Genomic DNA, 16,400 nt, shown 5'->3' with positions numbered 1-16,400 from the left:
GTGTATCTCTGTGTGTGTCTGTGTGTGATTGCAATGTGAATGTAATTAGGTCTCAATCACGTGACTGCCTGCGTGGCGTTTGTGGGTGTACCGCTGTTGAGCGAGCGTGTGCGAGTGTGTGTGTCTGTGTGTGTGTGTATCTCTCTGTGTGTATGTCTGTGTGTGTGTGTCTGTGTGTGTGTCTGTGTGTATTTCTGTGTGTGTCTGTGTATCTCTCTGTGTGTATCTCTCTGTGTGTATCTCTCTGTGTGTATGTCTGTGTGTGTGTCTGTGTGTGTGTCTGTGTATCTCTCTGTGTGTATGTCTGTGTGTCTGTGTGTGTCTGTGTATCTCTCTGTGTGTGTTGTGTGTATGGCTGTGTGTGTGTCTGTGTGTGTGTATGTCTGTGTGTATCTGTGTGTGTGTCTGTGTATATCTCTGTCTGCATGTCTGTGTGTGTCTGTGTGTATCTCTGTGTGTCTCTGTCTATGTGTGTGTGTCTATGTGTGTGTCTGTGTGTATCTGTCTATGTGTGTGTGTATGTGTGTGTATCTGTGTGTGTGTCTGCGTATCTCTCTGTGTGTATGTCTCTGTGTGTATGTCTGTGTGTGTGTCTGTGTGTGTGTCTGTGTGTATCTGTGTGTGTGTCTGTGTGTATCTGTGTGTGTGTCTGTGTATCTCTGTGTGTGTGTCTGTGTGTGTGTCTGTGTATCTCTGTGTGTCTGTGTGTGTGTCTGTGTATCTCTGTGTGTGTGTGTCTGTGTGTGTGTGTCTGTGTATCTCTGTGTGTATATCTGTGTGTGTGTCTGTGTATCTCTGTGTGTGTCTGTGTATCTCTGTGTGTGTGTCTGTGTGTGTCTGTGTGTGTGTCTGTGTATATCTCTGTGTGTATGTCTGTGTGTGTCTATGTGTGTGTCTGTGTGTATCTCTGTGTGTGTCTGTGTATCTGTGTGTGTGTGTGTCTGTGTCTGTGTGTCTGTGTATCTCTCTGTGTGTATGTCTGTGTGTATGTCTGTGTGTGTCTGTGTGTATGTCTGTGTGTGTCTGTGTATCTCTGTGTGTGTGTGTCTGTGTGTGTGTCTGTGTGTATGTCTGTGTGAGGGAAAATCCCTCAGCCAGGAAAACATCGTGGCACAAAGTGAGGATGACCCTGCTGAGGCTGCGGTGCCTCAAATATTGGAAGAAGTCACCCCCTGTGAGTGGCTGGCTGAGGTGCCATCTGTTGAGGAAGTACTGAAGGTGATCCGGAGTCTGAGACCAGGAAAGGCAGCGGGCAGAGATGATCTCCCAAGCGAAATGCTGAGGGAGGGCGGAGTTTGTGCACAGACTGCCCTATATGACATCATAACAACAGTCTGGACCACTGGACGGGTTCCGCAGGATTGGAAGGATGCCCTGGTGGTCCCTCTTTTTAAGAAGGGGGACCGCACAGACTGTAACAACTACAGGGGCATCTCACTCCTCAGTGTGCCGGGAAAGGTCCTGGCAAAGATTATTCAGCATCACCTTGCCAGGCACGCTGAGGAGAGGCTTGCGGAGCCCCAATGCGGTTTCAGGAAAGGGCGGTCCTGCACAGATGCCGTATTTTTTGTCCGTCTGCTACAGCAGAGGTGTAGGGAATTCCAACAAGACCTACATCTCTGCTTTATTGACCTGGTCAAGGCCTATGATACCATCAGTAGGCCTGGGCTCTGGGTCGTTCTTCGTGCTTTTGGAGTACCTGACCCTCTGCTCACGATCATTAAGGACCTTCATGATGGTGAGCGGGCCCGGGTAAAACTACGTGGCCGGGAGTCAGAGCCATTCCCTGTACACCTTGGGGTGCGACAAGGATGTCCTCTGGCTCCCACATTATTTAACATCTAATTTGACCACGTAGTTCGTGAAGCCTTCGAGAGCTGTACCGGGGGAATCTCCATATGGTCCAGATATAATGGGAGGCTGATCGATGCCCGGGTGCGGTCAAGGGATGGCTCCCTATTGCTCAACCACGTTATGTATGCTGATGATTTGGTAATAGCTGCTCAGTCAGAGGAGGAGTTGGAGACGCTGCTGCTGAGAATGGAGCGTGCCACTAAGAGGTGGGGCCTTACCATCAGCCCCACCAAAACTAAGCACCTGCCTGGGTATTTTGTACCATCGGACACTCCACCCCCACAACTTCCGATCGGTGATGGGGCAGTTGTGGAGAGAGTGGAGTTTCCCATACCTGGGCAGTGTGCTTATGACTGGCTCCAGTTTAACAGCAGAGTTCTCACTCCGAATCAGTCGAGCGGCAATATATTTTCATCGGTTGCGTAACGCTGTGTGGAAGCTACCTGGTTTTTCGCTCCGCACTAAACTTCAGGTCTTCTCGGCCACGGTCATTCCCTTCCTTCTCTACGCTTGCGAAACGTGGACCCCCCTAATGGAACATCTTCGCCGGTTAGAAACATTTAGGCTGGCCTGCCTACGATCCATCTTGGGTTTAACCAGACTGGATTGTGTGAGGAGCTCACAAATCCTTGAAAGATCTGGGCAAGGTCCCATCGGTGAGCTCCTCCGGCGGGCAAGGCTGCGATGGCTGGGTCATGTAGCCCGCATGCCCAGCAACCGCATGCCGAAACAGCTTTTGTTCGGCCGGATTGAGGGGACAAAGCGGGCGCGGCACGGGCTAGAGAAGAGATGGAGTGATGTGGCACAGGAGGACGTGGAGTTGAGTGGACTTGCCGATGACCGGTACCAGCGGTGTCAAGATCGGCCTCTGTGGAGGAGGCTCGTGAAGGACGCTACTGGGCAGTTGGAGGTAGTCGCCCTCCAACAACAACGGAGGGCGGAGGAGCGACGCTCACAACAACGAGCGGAGCGCCGGGTGGCTAAAGCACAGCAGATTGGCACAGTAGGGGGCACAGGTGGTGCATCAGCCAGTCATCTCAGTCAGTCGACCCGTGGCACCTGCTGGGTCTGCCCCGTGACCTCCTGCCAGCGGGCGTTCGACACTTCACGTGGCCTCAAGGTGCACATAGCCTGATACAAGCGTCGTGGTGACGTCACCGCCACTTAGTGGCGAATGGCCGTTGTTGTTGTTGTAGGTGTCTCTGGTGGTGAACGTGGCGAGCGAGTGTTTGTGTGTGTGTGTGTGCGTACACCTGTGTGTGTGTGTACACCTGTGTGTGTGTGTGCACCTGTGTGTGTGTAGGTGTCTCTGGTGGTGAACGTGGCGAGTGAGTGTGTGTACACCTGTGTGTGTGTGTGTGTGTACACCTGTGTGTGTGTACACCTGTGTGTGTGTACACCTGTGTGTGTGTACACCTGTGTGTGTGTACACCTGTGTGTGTGTACACCTGCGTGTGTGTGTAGGTGTCTCTGGTGGTGAACGTGGCGAGCGAGTGTGTGTGTGTACACCTGTGTGTGTGTACACCTGTGTGTGTGTGTGTGTACACCTCTATGTGTGTGTAGGTGTCTCCGGTGGTGAACGTGGCGAGCGAGTGTGTGTGTGTACACCTGTGTGTGTGTGTGTACACCTGTGTGTGTGTGCATACACCTGTGTGTGTGTATACACCTGTGTGTGTGTGTGTACACCTGTGTGTGTGTACACCTGTGTGTGTGTGTACACCTGTGTGTGTGTGTAGGTGTCTCTGGTGGTGAACGTGGCGAGCGAGTGTGGCTACACGCAGGCTCACTACGGGGCCCTGCAGAAGCTCTACCGAGAGCTGGGCCCCACACACTTCAAGGTGCTGGCGTTCCCTTGCAATCAGTTCGGAGCACAGGTGATGATGCACGTGGTGGGGGTAGTGGTGGCACAGGTGATGATGCACGTGGTGGTGGTAGCACAGGTGATGATGCACGTGGTGGGGGTAGCACAGGTGATGATGCACGTGGTGGTGGTAGTGGTGGCACAGGTGATGATGCACGTGGGGGGGGGGGGGGGTGGCACAGGTGATGATGCACGTGGTGGTAGTGGGGGTGGCACAGGTGATGATGCACGTGGTGGTGGTAGCACAGGTGATGATGCACGTGGTGGTGGTGGTGACAGGTGATGATGCACGTGGTGGTGGTGGCACAGGTGATGATGATGTTGGCGATGTTGGCAATGTTGGTGGTGGTGATGTTGATGATGTTGGTGATGTTGATGATGTTGATGGTGGTGATGTTGATGGTGGTGGTGATGTTGATGGTGGTGATGTTGATGGTGGTGGTGATGTTGGTGATGTTGATGGTGGTGGTGATGTTGATTTTGATGATGTTGATGGTGGTGGTGATGATGTTGATGGTGGTGGTGATGATGTTGGTGATGTTGGTGATGTTGATGGTGGTGATGTCAATGGTGGTGATGATGTTGATGATGTTGGTGATGTTGATGATGTTGATGGTGGTGATGTTGATGATGTTGGTGATGTTGGTGATGTTGGTGATGTTGATGATGTTGGTGATGTTGGTGATGTTGGTGGTGGTGGTGATGATGTTGATGGTGGTGGTGATGTTGATGGTGGTGGTGATGATGTTGATGGTGGTGGTGATGATGTTGATGGTGGTGGTGATGATGTTGATGGTGGTGATGTTGATGGTGGCGATGTTGATGGTGGTGGTGATGATGTTGATGGTAGTGGTGATGATGTTGATGATGTTGGTGATGTTGGTGATGTTGTTGATGTAGTTGATGATGTTGGTGATGTTGGTGATGTTGATGGTGGTGATGATGTTGGTGATGTTGGTGATGTTGGTGATGTTGATGATGTTGGTGATGTTGGTGATGTTGATGGTGGTGGTGATGATGTTGATGATGTTGGTGATGTTGATGATGTTGATGGTGGTGGTGATGATGATGGTGGTGATGATGTTGATGTTGGTGATGTTGGTGATGTTGATGGTGGTGATGATGTTGGTGATGTTGGTGATGTTGGTGATGTTGGTGATGTTGATGGTGGTGGTGATGATGTTGATGATGTTGGTGATGTTGATGATGTTGATGGTGGTGGTGATGATGATGGTGGTGATGATGTTGATAGTGACGTTAATGATGTTGATAGTGACGTTAATGATGTTGGTGATGTTGATGGTGGTGATGATGTTCATGGCGGTGGTGATGTTGGTGATGTTGATGGTGGTGATGATGTTGATGGTGGTTATGTTGATGTTGGTGATGCTGGTGATGATGTTGATGGTGGTGATGATGTTGATGATGTTGATGGTGGTGATGTTGATGTTGATTGTGGTGGTGATGTTGGTGATGTTGGTGATGTTGATGGTGGTAGTGATGATGTTGATGGTGGTGATGTTGGTGATGTTGGTGATGTTGATGGTGGTGGTTATGTTGATGTTGGTGATGTTGGTGATGATGTTGATGGTGGTGCAGGAGCCCGGTTCAAACTCGGAGGTGGAGGCGTTTGCTCGTCACACCCAGGGAGCGTCCTTCCCGCTCTTCGCTAAGAGCCTCGTCCTGGGAGCCAACGCTGAGCCAGCCCTCCGCTTCCTCTTCGGTGATCACACACACATACATACACACACATACACACACATACACACATACACACACATACATACACACACACAACAACAACCGCCATTCGCCACTAAGTGGCGGTGACGTCACCACGACGCTTGTGCCAGGCTATGTGCACCCTGAGGCCACGTGAAGTGTCGAACGCCCGCTGGCAGGAGGTCACGGGGCAGACCCAGGTGCCACGGGTCGACTGACTGAGATGACTGGCTGATGCACCACCTGTGCCCCTACTGTGCCAACCTGCTGTGCTTTAGCCACCCGGCGCTCCGCTCGTTGTTGTGAGCGTCGCTCCTCCGCCCTCCGTTGTTGTTGGAGGGCGACTACCTCCAACTGCCCAGTAGCATCCTTCACGAGCCTCCTCCACAGAGGCTGATCTTGACACCGCTGGTACCAGTCATCGGCAAGTCCACTCAGCTCCACGTCCTCCTGTACCACATCACTCCATCTCTTCTCTAGCCCGTGCCGCGCCCGCTTTGCCCCCTCAATCCGGCCGAACAAAAGCTGTTTCGGCATGCGGTGGCTGGGCATGCGGGCTACATGACCCAGCCATCGCAGCCTTGCCCGCCGGAGGAGCTCACCGATGGGACCTTGCCCAGATCTTTCAAGGATTTGTGAGCTCCTCACACAATCCAGTCTGGTTAAACCCAGGATGGATCGTAGGCAGGCCAGCCTAAATGTTTCTAACCGGCGAAGATGTTCCATTAGGGGGGTCTACGTTTCGCAAGCGTAGGGAAGGGAGGGAATGACCGTGGCCGAGAAGACCTGAAGCTTAGTGCGGAGCAACAGACCAGGTAGCTTCCACACAGCGTTACGCAACCGATGAAAAGATATTGCCGCTCGACTGATTCGGAGTGAGACCTCTGCTGTTAAACTGGAGCCAGTCATAAGCACACTGCCCAGGTATGGGAAACTCTCCACTCTCTCCACAACTGCCCCATCACCGATCGAGAGTTGTGGGGGTGGAGTGTCCAATGGTACAAAATACCCAGGCAGGTGCTTAGTTTTGGTGGGGCTGATGGTAATGCCCCACCTCTTAGTGGCACGCTCCAGTCTCAGCAGCAGCGTCTCCAACTCCTCCTCTGACTGAGCAGCTATTACCAAATCATCAGCATACATAACGTGGTTGAGCAATAAGGAGCCATCCCTTGACCGCACTCGGGCATCGATCAGCCTCCCATTATATCTGTACTATATGGAGATTCCCCCGGTACAGCTATTGAAGGCTTCACGAACTACGTGGTCAAAATAGATGTTAAATAATGTGGGAGCCAGAGGACATCCCTGTCGCACCCCAAGGTGTACAGGGAATGGCTCTGACTTCTGGCCACGTAGTTTTACCCGGGCCCGCTCACCATCATGAAGGTCCTTAATGATCGTGAGCAGAGGATCAGGTACTCCAAAAGCACGAAGAACAACCCAGAGCCCAGGCCTACTGATGGTATCATAGGCCTTGACCAGGTCAACAAAGCAGAGAAGTAGGTCTTGTTGGAATTCCCTACACCTCTGCTGTAGCAGACGGACGGAAAATACGGCATCTGTGCAGGACCGCCCTTTCCTGAAACCGCATTGGGGCTCCGCAAGCCTCTACTCAGCGTGCCTGGCAAGGCGATGTTGAATAATCCTTGCCAGGACCTTTCCCGGCACACTAAGGAGTGAGATGCCCCTGTAGTTGTTACAGTCTGTGCGGTCCCCCTTCTTAAAAAGGGGGACCACCAGGGCATCCTTCCAATCCTGTGGAACCCATCCAGTGGTCCAGACTGTTGTTATGATGTCATATAGGGCAGTCTGTGCACAAACGCCGCCCTCCCTCAGCATTTCGCTTGGGAGATCATCTCTGCCCGCTGCCTTTCCTGGTCTCAGACTCCGGATCGCCTTCAGTACTTCCTCAACAGATGGCACCTCAGCCAGCCACTCACAGGGGGTGACTTATTCCAATATTTGAGGCACCGCAGCCTCAGCAGGGTTATCCTCACTTTGTGCCACGATGTTTTCCTGGCTGAGGGATTTTCCTTCCCCCAGGACCTCACAAAAATGCTCAGCAAATATCAAAAAACGTGTTCCTGGAGGTCGGAGATTGGATCACCGTTTTTCCCCTAATGATGGTAATAGGTGTGGCACTGCAGGTTACTTTTTTGATGGAGTTAAATAGAGATTTGTGATCACGGGCCACTGAGGCAGACTCCATCTCCTCAGCAACCCGCGACCACCACCCATCCTTGCAGCGCCTCACGGCTCTCCGAACCTCCGAGCAAAGGCTGCGGTAAGCCTCCTCATTCTCTGACGTGGGATTCTGTAGCCGATGACAGTGGGCCTGTCGCTTTTTCTCAACCATCCTGAACACCTCCTCTGTCAGCCAGGGTCTCTGGGGAGGTCTGGACCGCGTACCCAAAGCAGCCATTGCAGCTGCATGAGTCACAGTCCTAAACCTCGCCCATTTACCCTCGACATCAGGAGGAGTCGGGGACGATGCCAATCCCAGCCGCAAGCGATAATGAAATTCTCGCTTGCAACTTTCATCAGCTAGCTGAGACCAGGCCACTTTAGGTTGGAATGGGGTCCTGGGTGTACACCCACCACCGGAGTGGAAGAATGGCAGGCGCATCTTACAGATGAATAGTCGATGGTCAGAGGGCAGATCAGCTCCACGGGAGGTCCTGGTGTCAAGGACATGGGCTCGCATCTGCTGGTCCGTCACTATGTAGTCCAGAAGATGTTCTTGCTTGGATCCGACATGCATCCATGATGTTATGTGGATGCGCCGATGCCGGAACAGCGTGTTGGTAATTACAAGCCCATGGGCTGCACAAAAATCTAGCAGCCTCCTACCGTTGTTATTGAGTTGATCTGGCCCATGCCCTCCAATCACTCCAGACCAGGTGCCAGCATCATGACCAACTCGGGCATTGAAGTCACCCAACAATATGACTCTATCCCGAGGGGCCACTTTAGCCAGCACCTGTGACAGGAGGTCATAGAAGGCATCTGACTCATCGGCCTTGCCTGCATCCCTCCACGGATGTTCATCTTCGGTGGGGGCATAAGTAACCACGACCACCACTCCTCGCCTCCAGTTGATGGGAAGGCGAGCCCAAAGTAGTCTGGGGCTTGCAGCTTCCCACACCTCACCGCCACGCTCCCACGCACCCTTCATTCTTTTGTTCAAAAGGAGAGCCACACCCTGTTGTTTGGCAGTCTGCTACCCCGAGTAGAGGACTGTCCACCCCTCATGGTGGCAGGAGCTAGAACCTTCTGAATGCCACAGAGATCCAGGTGGTACCGGTCCAGCTCCCGACAGAGGAGTGGCAGCCTCTCCTCCGCAATGAGCGTTCGAACATTCCACGTGGCCACACGAAGTGGCTTTTCGTTGTTTTTGGAGGAGCCCCGAGGGTAGTTATTCAATCTCCTGGTGCCTCCGGCACCAGCTTATTAGTTACATATTTCAGTTTAACTCGTGGTTTCGTGGAGGAATTACCAGCCCCGCGCACCCGTCCAGAGCCCCCGTTTCGCCATTGTGGTGGTCACCGACGCCATGAGGGGAGAGGGCCAATTCAGCACTGTCCTCGACAGAGTTGCCCGTCCGGCACCGCGAGGAGGTAGGGGGTTGTTTTACCGGACATACACACACACACACATACACACACACACATGCTCACACATACACACACACATACACACACTCGCACATACACACACATACATACACACATGCACAACAACAACAACAACCGCCATTCGCCACTAAGTGGCGGTGACGTCACCACGACGCTTGTGCCAGGCTATGTGCACCCTGAGGCCACGTGAAGTGTCGAACGCCCGCTGGCAGGAGGTCACGGGGCAGACCCAGGTGCCACGGGTCGACTGACTGAGATGACTGGCTGATGCACCACCTGTGCCCCCTACTGTGCCAACCTGCTGTGCTTTAGCCACCCAGCGCTCCGCTCGCTGTTGTGAGCGTCGCTCCTCTGCCCTCCGTTGTTGTTGGAGGGCGACTGCCTCCAACTGCCCAGTAGCATCCTTCACGAGCCTCCTCCACAGAGGCCGATCTTGACACCGCTGGTACCAGTCATCGGCAAGTCCACTCAGCTCCACGTCCTCCTGTACCACATCACTCCATCTCTTCTCTAGCCCGTGCCGCGCCCGCTTAGCCCCCTCAATCCGGCCAAACAAAAGCTGTTTCGGCATGCGGTGGCTGGGCATGCGGGCTACATGACCCAGCCATCGCAGCCTTGCCTGCCGGAGGAGCTCACCGATGGGACCCTGCCCAGATCTTTCAAGGATTTGTGAGCTCCTCACACAATCCAGTCTGGTTAAACCCAGGATGGATCGTAGGCAGGCCAGCCTAAATGTTTCTAACCGGCGAAGATGTTCCATTAGGGGGGTCCACGTTTCGCAAGCGTAGAGAAGGGAGGGAATGACCGTGGCCGAGAAGACCTGAAGCTTAGTGCGGAGCGACAGACCAGGTAGCTTCCACACAGCGTTACGCAACCGATGAAAAGATATTGCCGCTCGACTGATTCGGAGTGAGACCTCTGCTGTTAAACTGGAGGAGCACACACATACATACACACACTCACACACACACATACATACACACATACATACACACACATACATACACACACTCACACATACACATACATACACACATACATACACACACACATACACACACATACACACATACACACACACACTCACACACTCACACATACACACTCACACACATACTCACACTCACACACTCACACACACACACACATACGTACACACACACATACATACACATACACACACACTCATACACATACATACACACATACACACACTCACACACACCGCTTCGTCTCTGCGGACCGCGTGGCTGCTAACCGCCGCGCCACCGCTCCCCCCCACCCACCCCCACCCGCCCCCCCCCCCCATCGCCCCCTCCCCCTCCTCCTCCTCTCAGACGCCCTGGGCCAGGAGCCACGCTGGAACTTCTGGAAGTTTCTGGTGGACGCCGATGGCCGCCCCGTGGGCGCCTGGGGCCCCGACACCCCCGTGGAGGACCTCAGGCCGGCCATCGTGGGCCTCGTCAGGGACGTCATCCTCAAGCGACGCGCCGAGGAACTCTGACCCCTGACCCCTGACCCCCCCGACCCCCACCACCACCACCGCCACCCGTGACCCCTCTGACCTCTCGGTTCCGACGACGGCGGCAACACGGCCGTGACCCCCGCCGCTCGGACGAACTCTGACCCCTGACCCTCCCGAGGCACTCCGAGGAACTCTGACCCCTGACCCCCCCCCCCTGACCTCTCCCCTCCAACGACAACCCCCGCAGCCGTGGCCTCCGCCGCTCTGACGAACTCTGACCCCTCCCCCCCACCCCCCACGACCCTCGAGGCGCGACCCCTCCGCTCTGACGAACTCTGACCCCATGAGCCCCGCCTCGACCCCGCGGACGTGACCCCACAACTCCCCCCCCCCCCCCTCCCGCCTTGCCCCTCGCCCCCCACGAGCCCCGTGGCGCCTGTGAGCCGTGGTTCTCGTTGGCCTGGGGCGTGACCTTGGGACCAAGGTTGAAAGTTAAACCGTGCGCCCGTCCGTGTGTCCGCCCGTGTTCCCACCCAAGACGAGGCGGGGGGGGGCTAACACCGAGTGGAACAGATGGAGATCGGTCGCCACACCCTGCCGTGTACCGCCTTCCCCGTTCCTGCGTTATAACGGAGGGGGACAGGAGGGGGGGGTTGGGGCGCGTTGCCCCACGGGGTATCCGGGGGTCAGCCCGTTGCCCCGCGTTATAACAGGGGAGCGGCTCGCTTTCAGTGTCATGAACGTTGGCGGTCCGTTGCCCCGCGTTATAACAGGGGAGCGGCTCGCTTTCAGTGTCATGAACGTTGGCGGTCCGTTGCCCCGCGTTATAACAGGGGAGCGGCTCGCTTTCAGTGTCATGAACGTTGGCGGTCCGTTGCCCCGCGTTATAACAGGGGAGCGGCTCGCTTTCAGTGTCATAAACGTTGGCGGCCCGTTGCCCCGCGTTATAACAGGGGAGCGGCTCGCTTTCAGTGTCATGAACGTTGGCGGTCCGTTGCCCCGCGTTATAACGGGGAGCGGCTCGCTTTCAGTGTCATAAACGTTGGCGGTCCGTTGCCCCGCGTTATAACAGGGGAGCGGCTCGCTTTCAGTGTCATGAACGTTGGCGGTCCGTTGCCCCGCGTTATAACAGGAGAACGGCTCACTTTCAGTGTCATAAACGTCGGCGGTCCGTTGCCCCGCGTTATAACAGGGGAGCGGCTCGCTTTCAGTATCATGAACGTTGGCGGTCCGTTGCCCCACGTTATAACAGGGGAGCGGCTCGCTTTCAGTGTCATAAACGTTGGTGGTCCGTTGCCCCGCGTTATAACGAGGAGCGGCTCGCTTTCAGTATCATAAACGTTGGCGGTCCGTTGCCCCACGTTATAACAGGGGAGCGGCTCGCTTTCAGTGTCATGAACGTTGGCGGTCCGTTGCCCCACGTTATAACAGGGGAGCGGCTCGCTTTCAGTATCATGAACGTTGGCGGTCTGTTGCCCCGCGTTATAACAGGAGAGCGGCTCGTTTTCAGTATCATAAACGTTGGCGGTCCGTTGCCCCGCGTTATAACAGGAGAGCGGCTCGTTTTCAGTATCATAAACGTTGGCGGTCCGTTGCCCTGCGTTATAACAGGAGAACGGCTCGCTTTCAGTGTTATAAACGTTGGCGGTCCGTTGCCCCGCGTTATAACGGGGGAGCGGCTCGTTTTCAGTATCATAAACGTTGGCGGTCCGTTGCCCCGCGTTATAACAGGAGAACGGCTCGCTTTCAGTATCATAAACGTTGGCGGTCCGTTGCCCCGCGTTATAACAGGGGAGCGGCTCGCTTTCAGTATCATGAACGTTGGCGGTCCGTTGCCCCGCGTTATAACAGGGGAACGGCTCGCTTTCAGTATCATGAACGTTGGCGGCCCGTTGCCCCGCGTTATAACAGGGGAGCGGCTCGCTTTCAGTATCATAAACGTTGGCGGTCCGTTGCCCCGCGTTATAACAGGGGAGCGGCTCGCTTTCAGTATCATAAACGTTGGCGGTCCGTTGCCCCGCGTTATAACAGGAGAACGGCTCGCTTCAGTGTTATAAACGTTGGCGGTCCGTTGCCCCGCGTTATAACGGGGGAGCGGCTCGCTTTCAGTATCATGAACGTTGGCGGTCCGTTGCCCCGCGTTATAACAGGGGAGCGGCTCGCTTTCAGTATCATAAACGTTGGCGGTCCGTTGCCCCGCGTTATAACAGGGGAGCGGCTCGCTTTCAGTATCATAAACGTTGGCGGTCCGTTGCCCCGCGTTATAACAGGAGAGCGGCTCGCTTTCAGTATCATAAACGTTGGCGGTCCGTTGCCCCGCGTTATAACAGGAGAGCGGCTCGTTTTCAGTATCATAAACGTTGGCGGTCCGTTGCCCCGCGTTATAACAGGGGAACGGCTCGTTTTCAGTATCATAAACGTTGGCGGTCCGTTGCCCCGCGTTATAACAGGGGAACGGCTCGCTTTCAGTATCATGAACGTTGGCGGCCCGTTGCCCCGCGTTATAACAGGGGAGCGGCTCGCTTTCAGTATCATAAACGTTGGCGGTCCGTTGCCCCGCGTTATAACAGGGGAGCGGCTCGCTTTCAGTATCATAAACGTTGGCGGTCCGTTGCCCCGCGTTATAACAGGAGAACGGCTCGCTTCAGTGTTATAAACGTTGGCGGTCCGTTGCCCCGCGTTATAACGGGGGAGCGGCTCGCTTTCAGTGTCATAAACGTTGGCGGTCCGTTGCCCCGCGTTATAACAGGAGAACGGCTCGCTTCAGTATTATAAACGTTGGCGGCCCGTTGCCCCGCGTTATAACGGGGGAGCGGCTCGTCTTCAGCGTTATAAACGTTGGCGGCCCGTTGCCCCGCGTTACAATGGTGGGAGGGCAGCCCCGTTGCCTACGAAGGACGAACTCCACATCGCAGGGAGGACGCAGCTACGGCTACGGACGGCAGAGCGAGGGCTTTTGCCGTGACGCAGACGATATTGTCCGTGACCTCTCCCCCCGCCCGCCCTGCCCGTCCTTGGTTTTCTCCCTGGACGTGGCACACGGAGAGGGGGAGGGAGGGATGGTGGTGGTGGTGGTGGTGGGACGGGGGGGGGGTGGTGGCAGGCCGTCTGGCCTGAACCTCCCTGGCAGCCAAGAAAATAAACGACTAAAATATATCCCCGGAGTCTTTACTCGCAGCGCGCGGAAAGGAAATTCGAAGAGACGTGAAGATCATGTTGTTGGTACGTACGGTAAAGTCACCACCACCGCTACCACCACCACCACCACCGCCACCACGTAGAAGGGAAGCAATAAAATAATAAAAAAAAATATGAAACTGATGAAATTCTCACGACGTTTCGACCGCAGCACAAAAGCAGCAATCATCATCAGGTGTGAAAACCATGGCGAGAACATTTGAAAAAAGTTGGAAGAGAGAGACAGCAGCAGCAGCAGCAGGGTCGGGATCGAACCCACAACCTCCTGGGCACCAGGCGAGGTAGTCAACATCTCCTCGCCACCGTGATGATGGTGATGACGATGACAGAGAGAGACGCAGGCTCAAAACATAGAGCAGGAGGCATCGTCAGGGTCGGGATTACACCAACGAACAGATGGAGATTCGTCCACCCACGTGGTACAATGGAGTGAGATGTAACAGATGGAGATTAGTCCACCCACGTGGTACAATGGAGTGAGATGGAACAGATGGAGATTAGTCCACCCACGGGGTAGAAGGGAGTGAGATAAAACAGATGGAGATTAGTCCACCCACGGGGTAGAAATGAGTGAATGGAACAGATGGAGATTAGCCCACCCACGGGGTAGAAGGGAGTGAGATGGAACAGATGGAGATTAGCCCACCCACGGGGTAGAAGGGAGTGAGATGGAACAGATGGAGATTCGTCCACACACGTGGTAGAAGAGAGTGAGATGGAACAGATGGAGGTTAGTCCACCCACGAGGTAGAGGCGAGTGAGATGGAACAGATGGAGATTAGTCCACCCACGGAGTAGAAGGCAGTGAGATGGAACAGATGGAGATTAGTCCACACACGGGCTAGAAGAGATTGAGATGGAATAGATGGAGATTAGCCCACCCACGGGGTAGAAGGGAGTGAGATGGAACAGATGGAGATTAGTCCACACACGTGGTAGAACGGAAGTGAGATGGAACAGATGGAGATTAGTCCACCGACGGGGTAGAAAGGCAGTGAGATGGAACAGATGGAGATTAGTCCACCCACGGGGTAGAAGGGAGTGAGATGGAACAGATGGAGATTAGTCCACACACGGGGTAGAAGGGAGTGAGATGGAACAGATGGAGATTAGTCCACCCACGTGGTAGAAGGCAGTGAGATGGAACAGATGGAGATTAGTCCACACACAGGGTCGAAGTGAGTGAGATGGAACAGATGGAGATTAGTCCACACACGGGGTAGAAGGGAGTGAGATGGAACAGATGGAGATTAGTCCACCCACGGGGTAGAAGGGAGTGAGATGGAACAGATGGAGATTAGTCCACCCACGTGGTAGAAGGGAGTGAGATGGAACAGATGGAGATTAGTCCACACACGGGATAGAAGGGAGTGAGATGGAACAGATGGAGATTAGTCTACACACGGGGTAGAAGGGAGTGAGATGGAACAGATGGAGATTAGTCCACACACGGTGTAGAAGGGGAGTGAGATGGAACAGATGGAGATTAGTCCACCCACGGGGTAGAAGGGAGTGAGATGGAACAGATGGAGATTAGTCCACCCACGGGGTAGAAGGGAGAGAGATGGAACAGATGGAGATTAGTCCACACACGGGTGTAGAAGGGAGTGAGATGGAACAGATGGAGATTAGTCCACACACGGGGTAGAAGGGAGTGAGATGGAACAGATGGAGATTAGTCCACCCACGGGGTAGAAGGAGGTGAGATGGAACAGATGGAGATTAGTCCACCCACGGGGTAGAAGGGGAGTGAGATGGAACAGATGGAGATTAGTCCACACACTGGTTAGAAGGGAGTGAGATGGAACAGATGGAGATTAGTCCACACACGGGGTAGAAGGGAGTGAGATGGAACAGATGGAGATTAGTCCACCCACGGGGTAGAAGGTGAGTGAGATGGAACAGATGGAGATTAGTCCACACACGAGGTAGAATAGAGTGTGATGGAACAGATGGAGATTAGTCCACCCACGGGGTAGAAGGCAGTGAGATGGAACAGATGGAGATTAGTCCACACACGGGGTAGAATGGAGTGAGAAGGAACAGATGGAGATTAGTCCACCCACGAGGTAGAAAAGAGTGAGATGGAACAGATGGAGATTAGTCCACCCACGGTGTAGGAGGGAGTGAGATGGAACAGATGGAGATTAGTCCACCCACGTGCTAGAAGGGAGTGAGATGGAACAGATAGAGATTAGTCCACACACGGGGTAGAAGGGAGTGAGATGGAACAGATGGAGATTAGTCCACCCACTTGGTAGAAGGCAGTGAGATGGAACAGATGGAGATTAGTCCACCCACGTGGTAGAAGGGAGTGAGATGGAACAGATGGAGATTAGTCCACACACTCGGTAGAATGGAGTGAGATGGAACAGATGGATATTAGTCCACCCATGGGATAGAAGGCAGTGAGATGGAACAGATGGAGATTAGTCCACCCACGAGGTAGAAGGCAGTGAGATGGAACAGATGGCGATTAGTCCACCCACGGGCTAGAAGAGAGTGAGATGGAACAGATGGAGATTAGTCCACACACGTGCAAGAAGGGAGTGAGATGGAACAGATGGAGATTAGTCCACCCACGGGGTAGAAGGGAGTGAGATGGAACAGATGGAGATTAGTCCACACACGGGGTAGAAGGCAGTGAGATGGAACAGATGGAGAT

At 54.3% G+C, this 16,400-nt stretch overlaps 1 protein-coding gene across 1 annotated transcript in view; it reads left to right on the top strand.

The window, feature by feature from the left end:
* The window catches only part of GPX7 (glutathione peroxidase 7), a 25,066-nt gene extending 10,681 nt beyond the window's left edge, over positions 1-14,385 (top strand). The window contains exons 2-4 of the mRNA XM_076057998.1: positions 3,591-3,728; positions 5,315-5,438; positions 10,410-14,385. Of these exons, the coding sequence (XP_075914113.1) occupies positions 3,591-3,728; positions 5,315-5,438; positions 10,410-10,576 (429 nt within the window). The 3' untranslated portion in view covers positions 10,577-14,385. The remainder of the gene's footprint in view (positions 1-3,590; positions 3,729-5,314; positions 5,439-10,409) is intronic.
* The last annotated feature ends 2,015 nt before the right edge of the window (positions 14,386-16,400 follow it).

Source organism: Petromyzon marinus, assembly GCF_048934315.1.
Source record: "Petromyzon marinus isolate PM22_M1 ecotype Great Lakes invasive population chromosome 67 unlocalized genomic scaffold, UKy_Petmar_22M1.pri1.0 chr67_unloc.3, whole genome shotgun sequence".
NCBI lineage: Eukaryota > Metazoa > Chordata > Hyperoartia > Petromyzontiformes > Petromyzontidae > Petromyzon > Petromyzon marinus.
The sequence above is the reverse complement of the archived record's forward strand: the minus strand, read 5'-3'. Positions and strand labels throughout refer to the sequence as shown.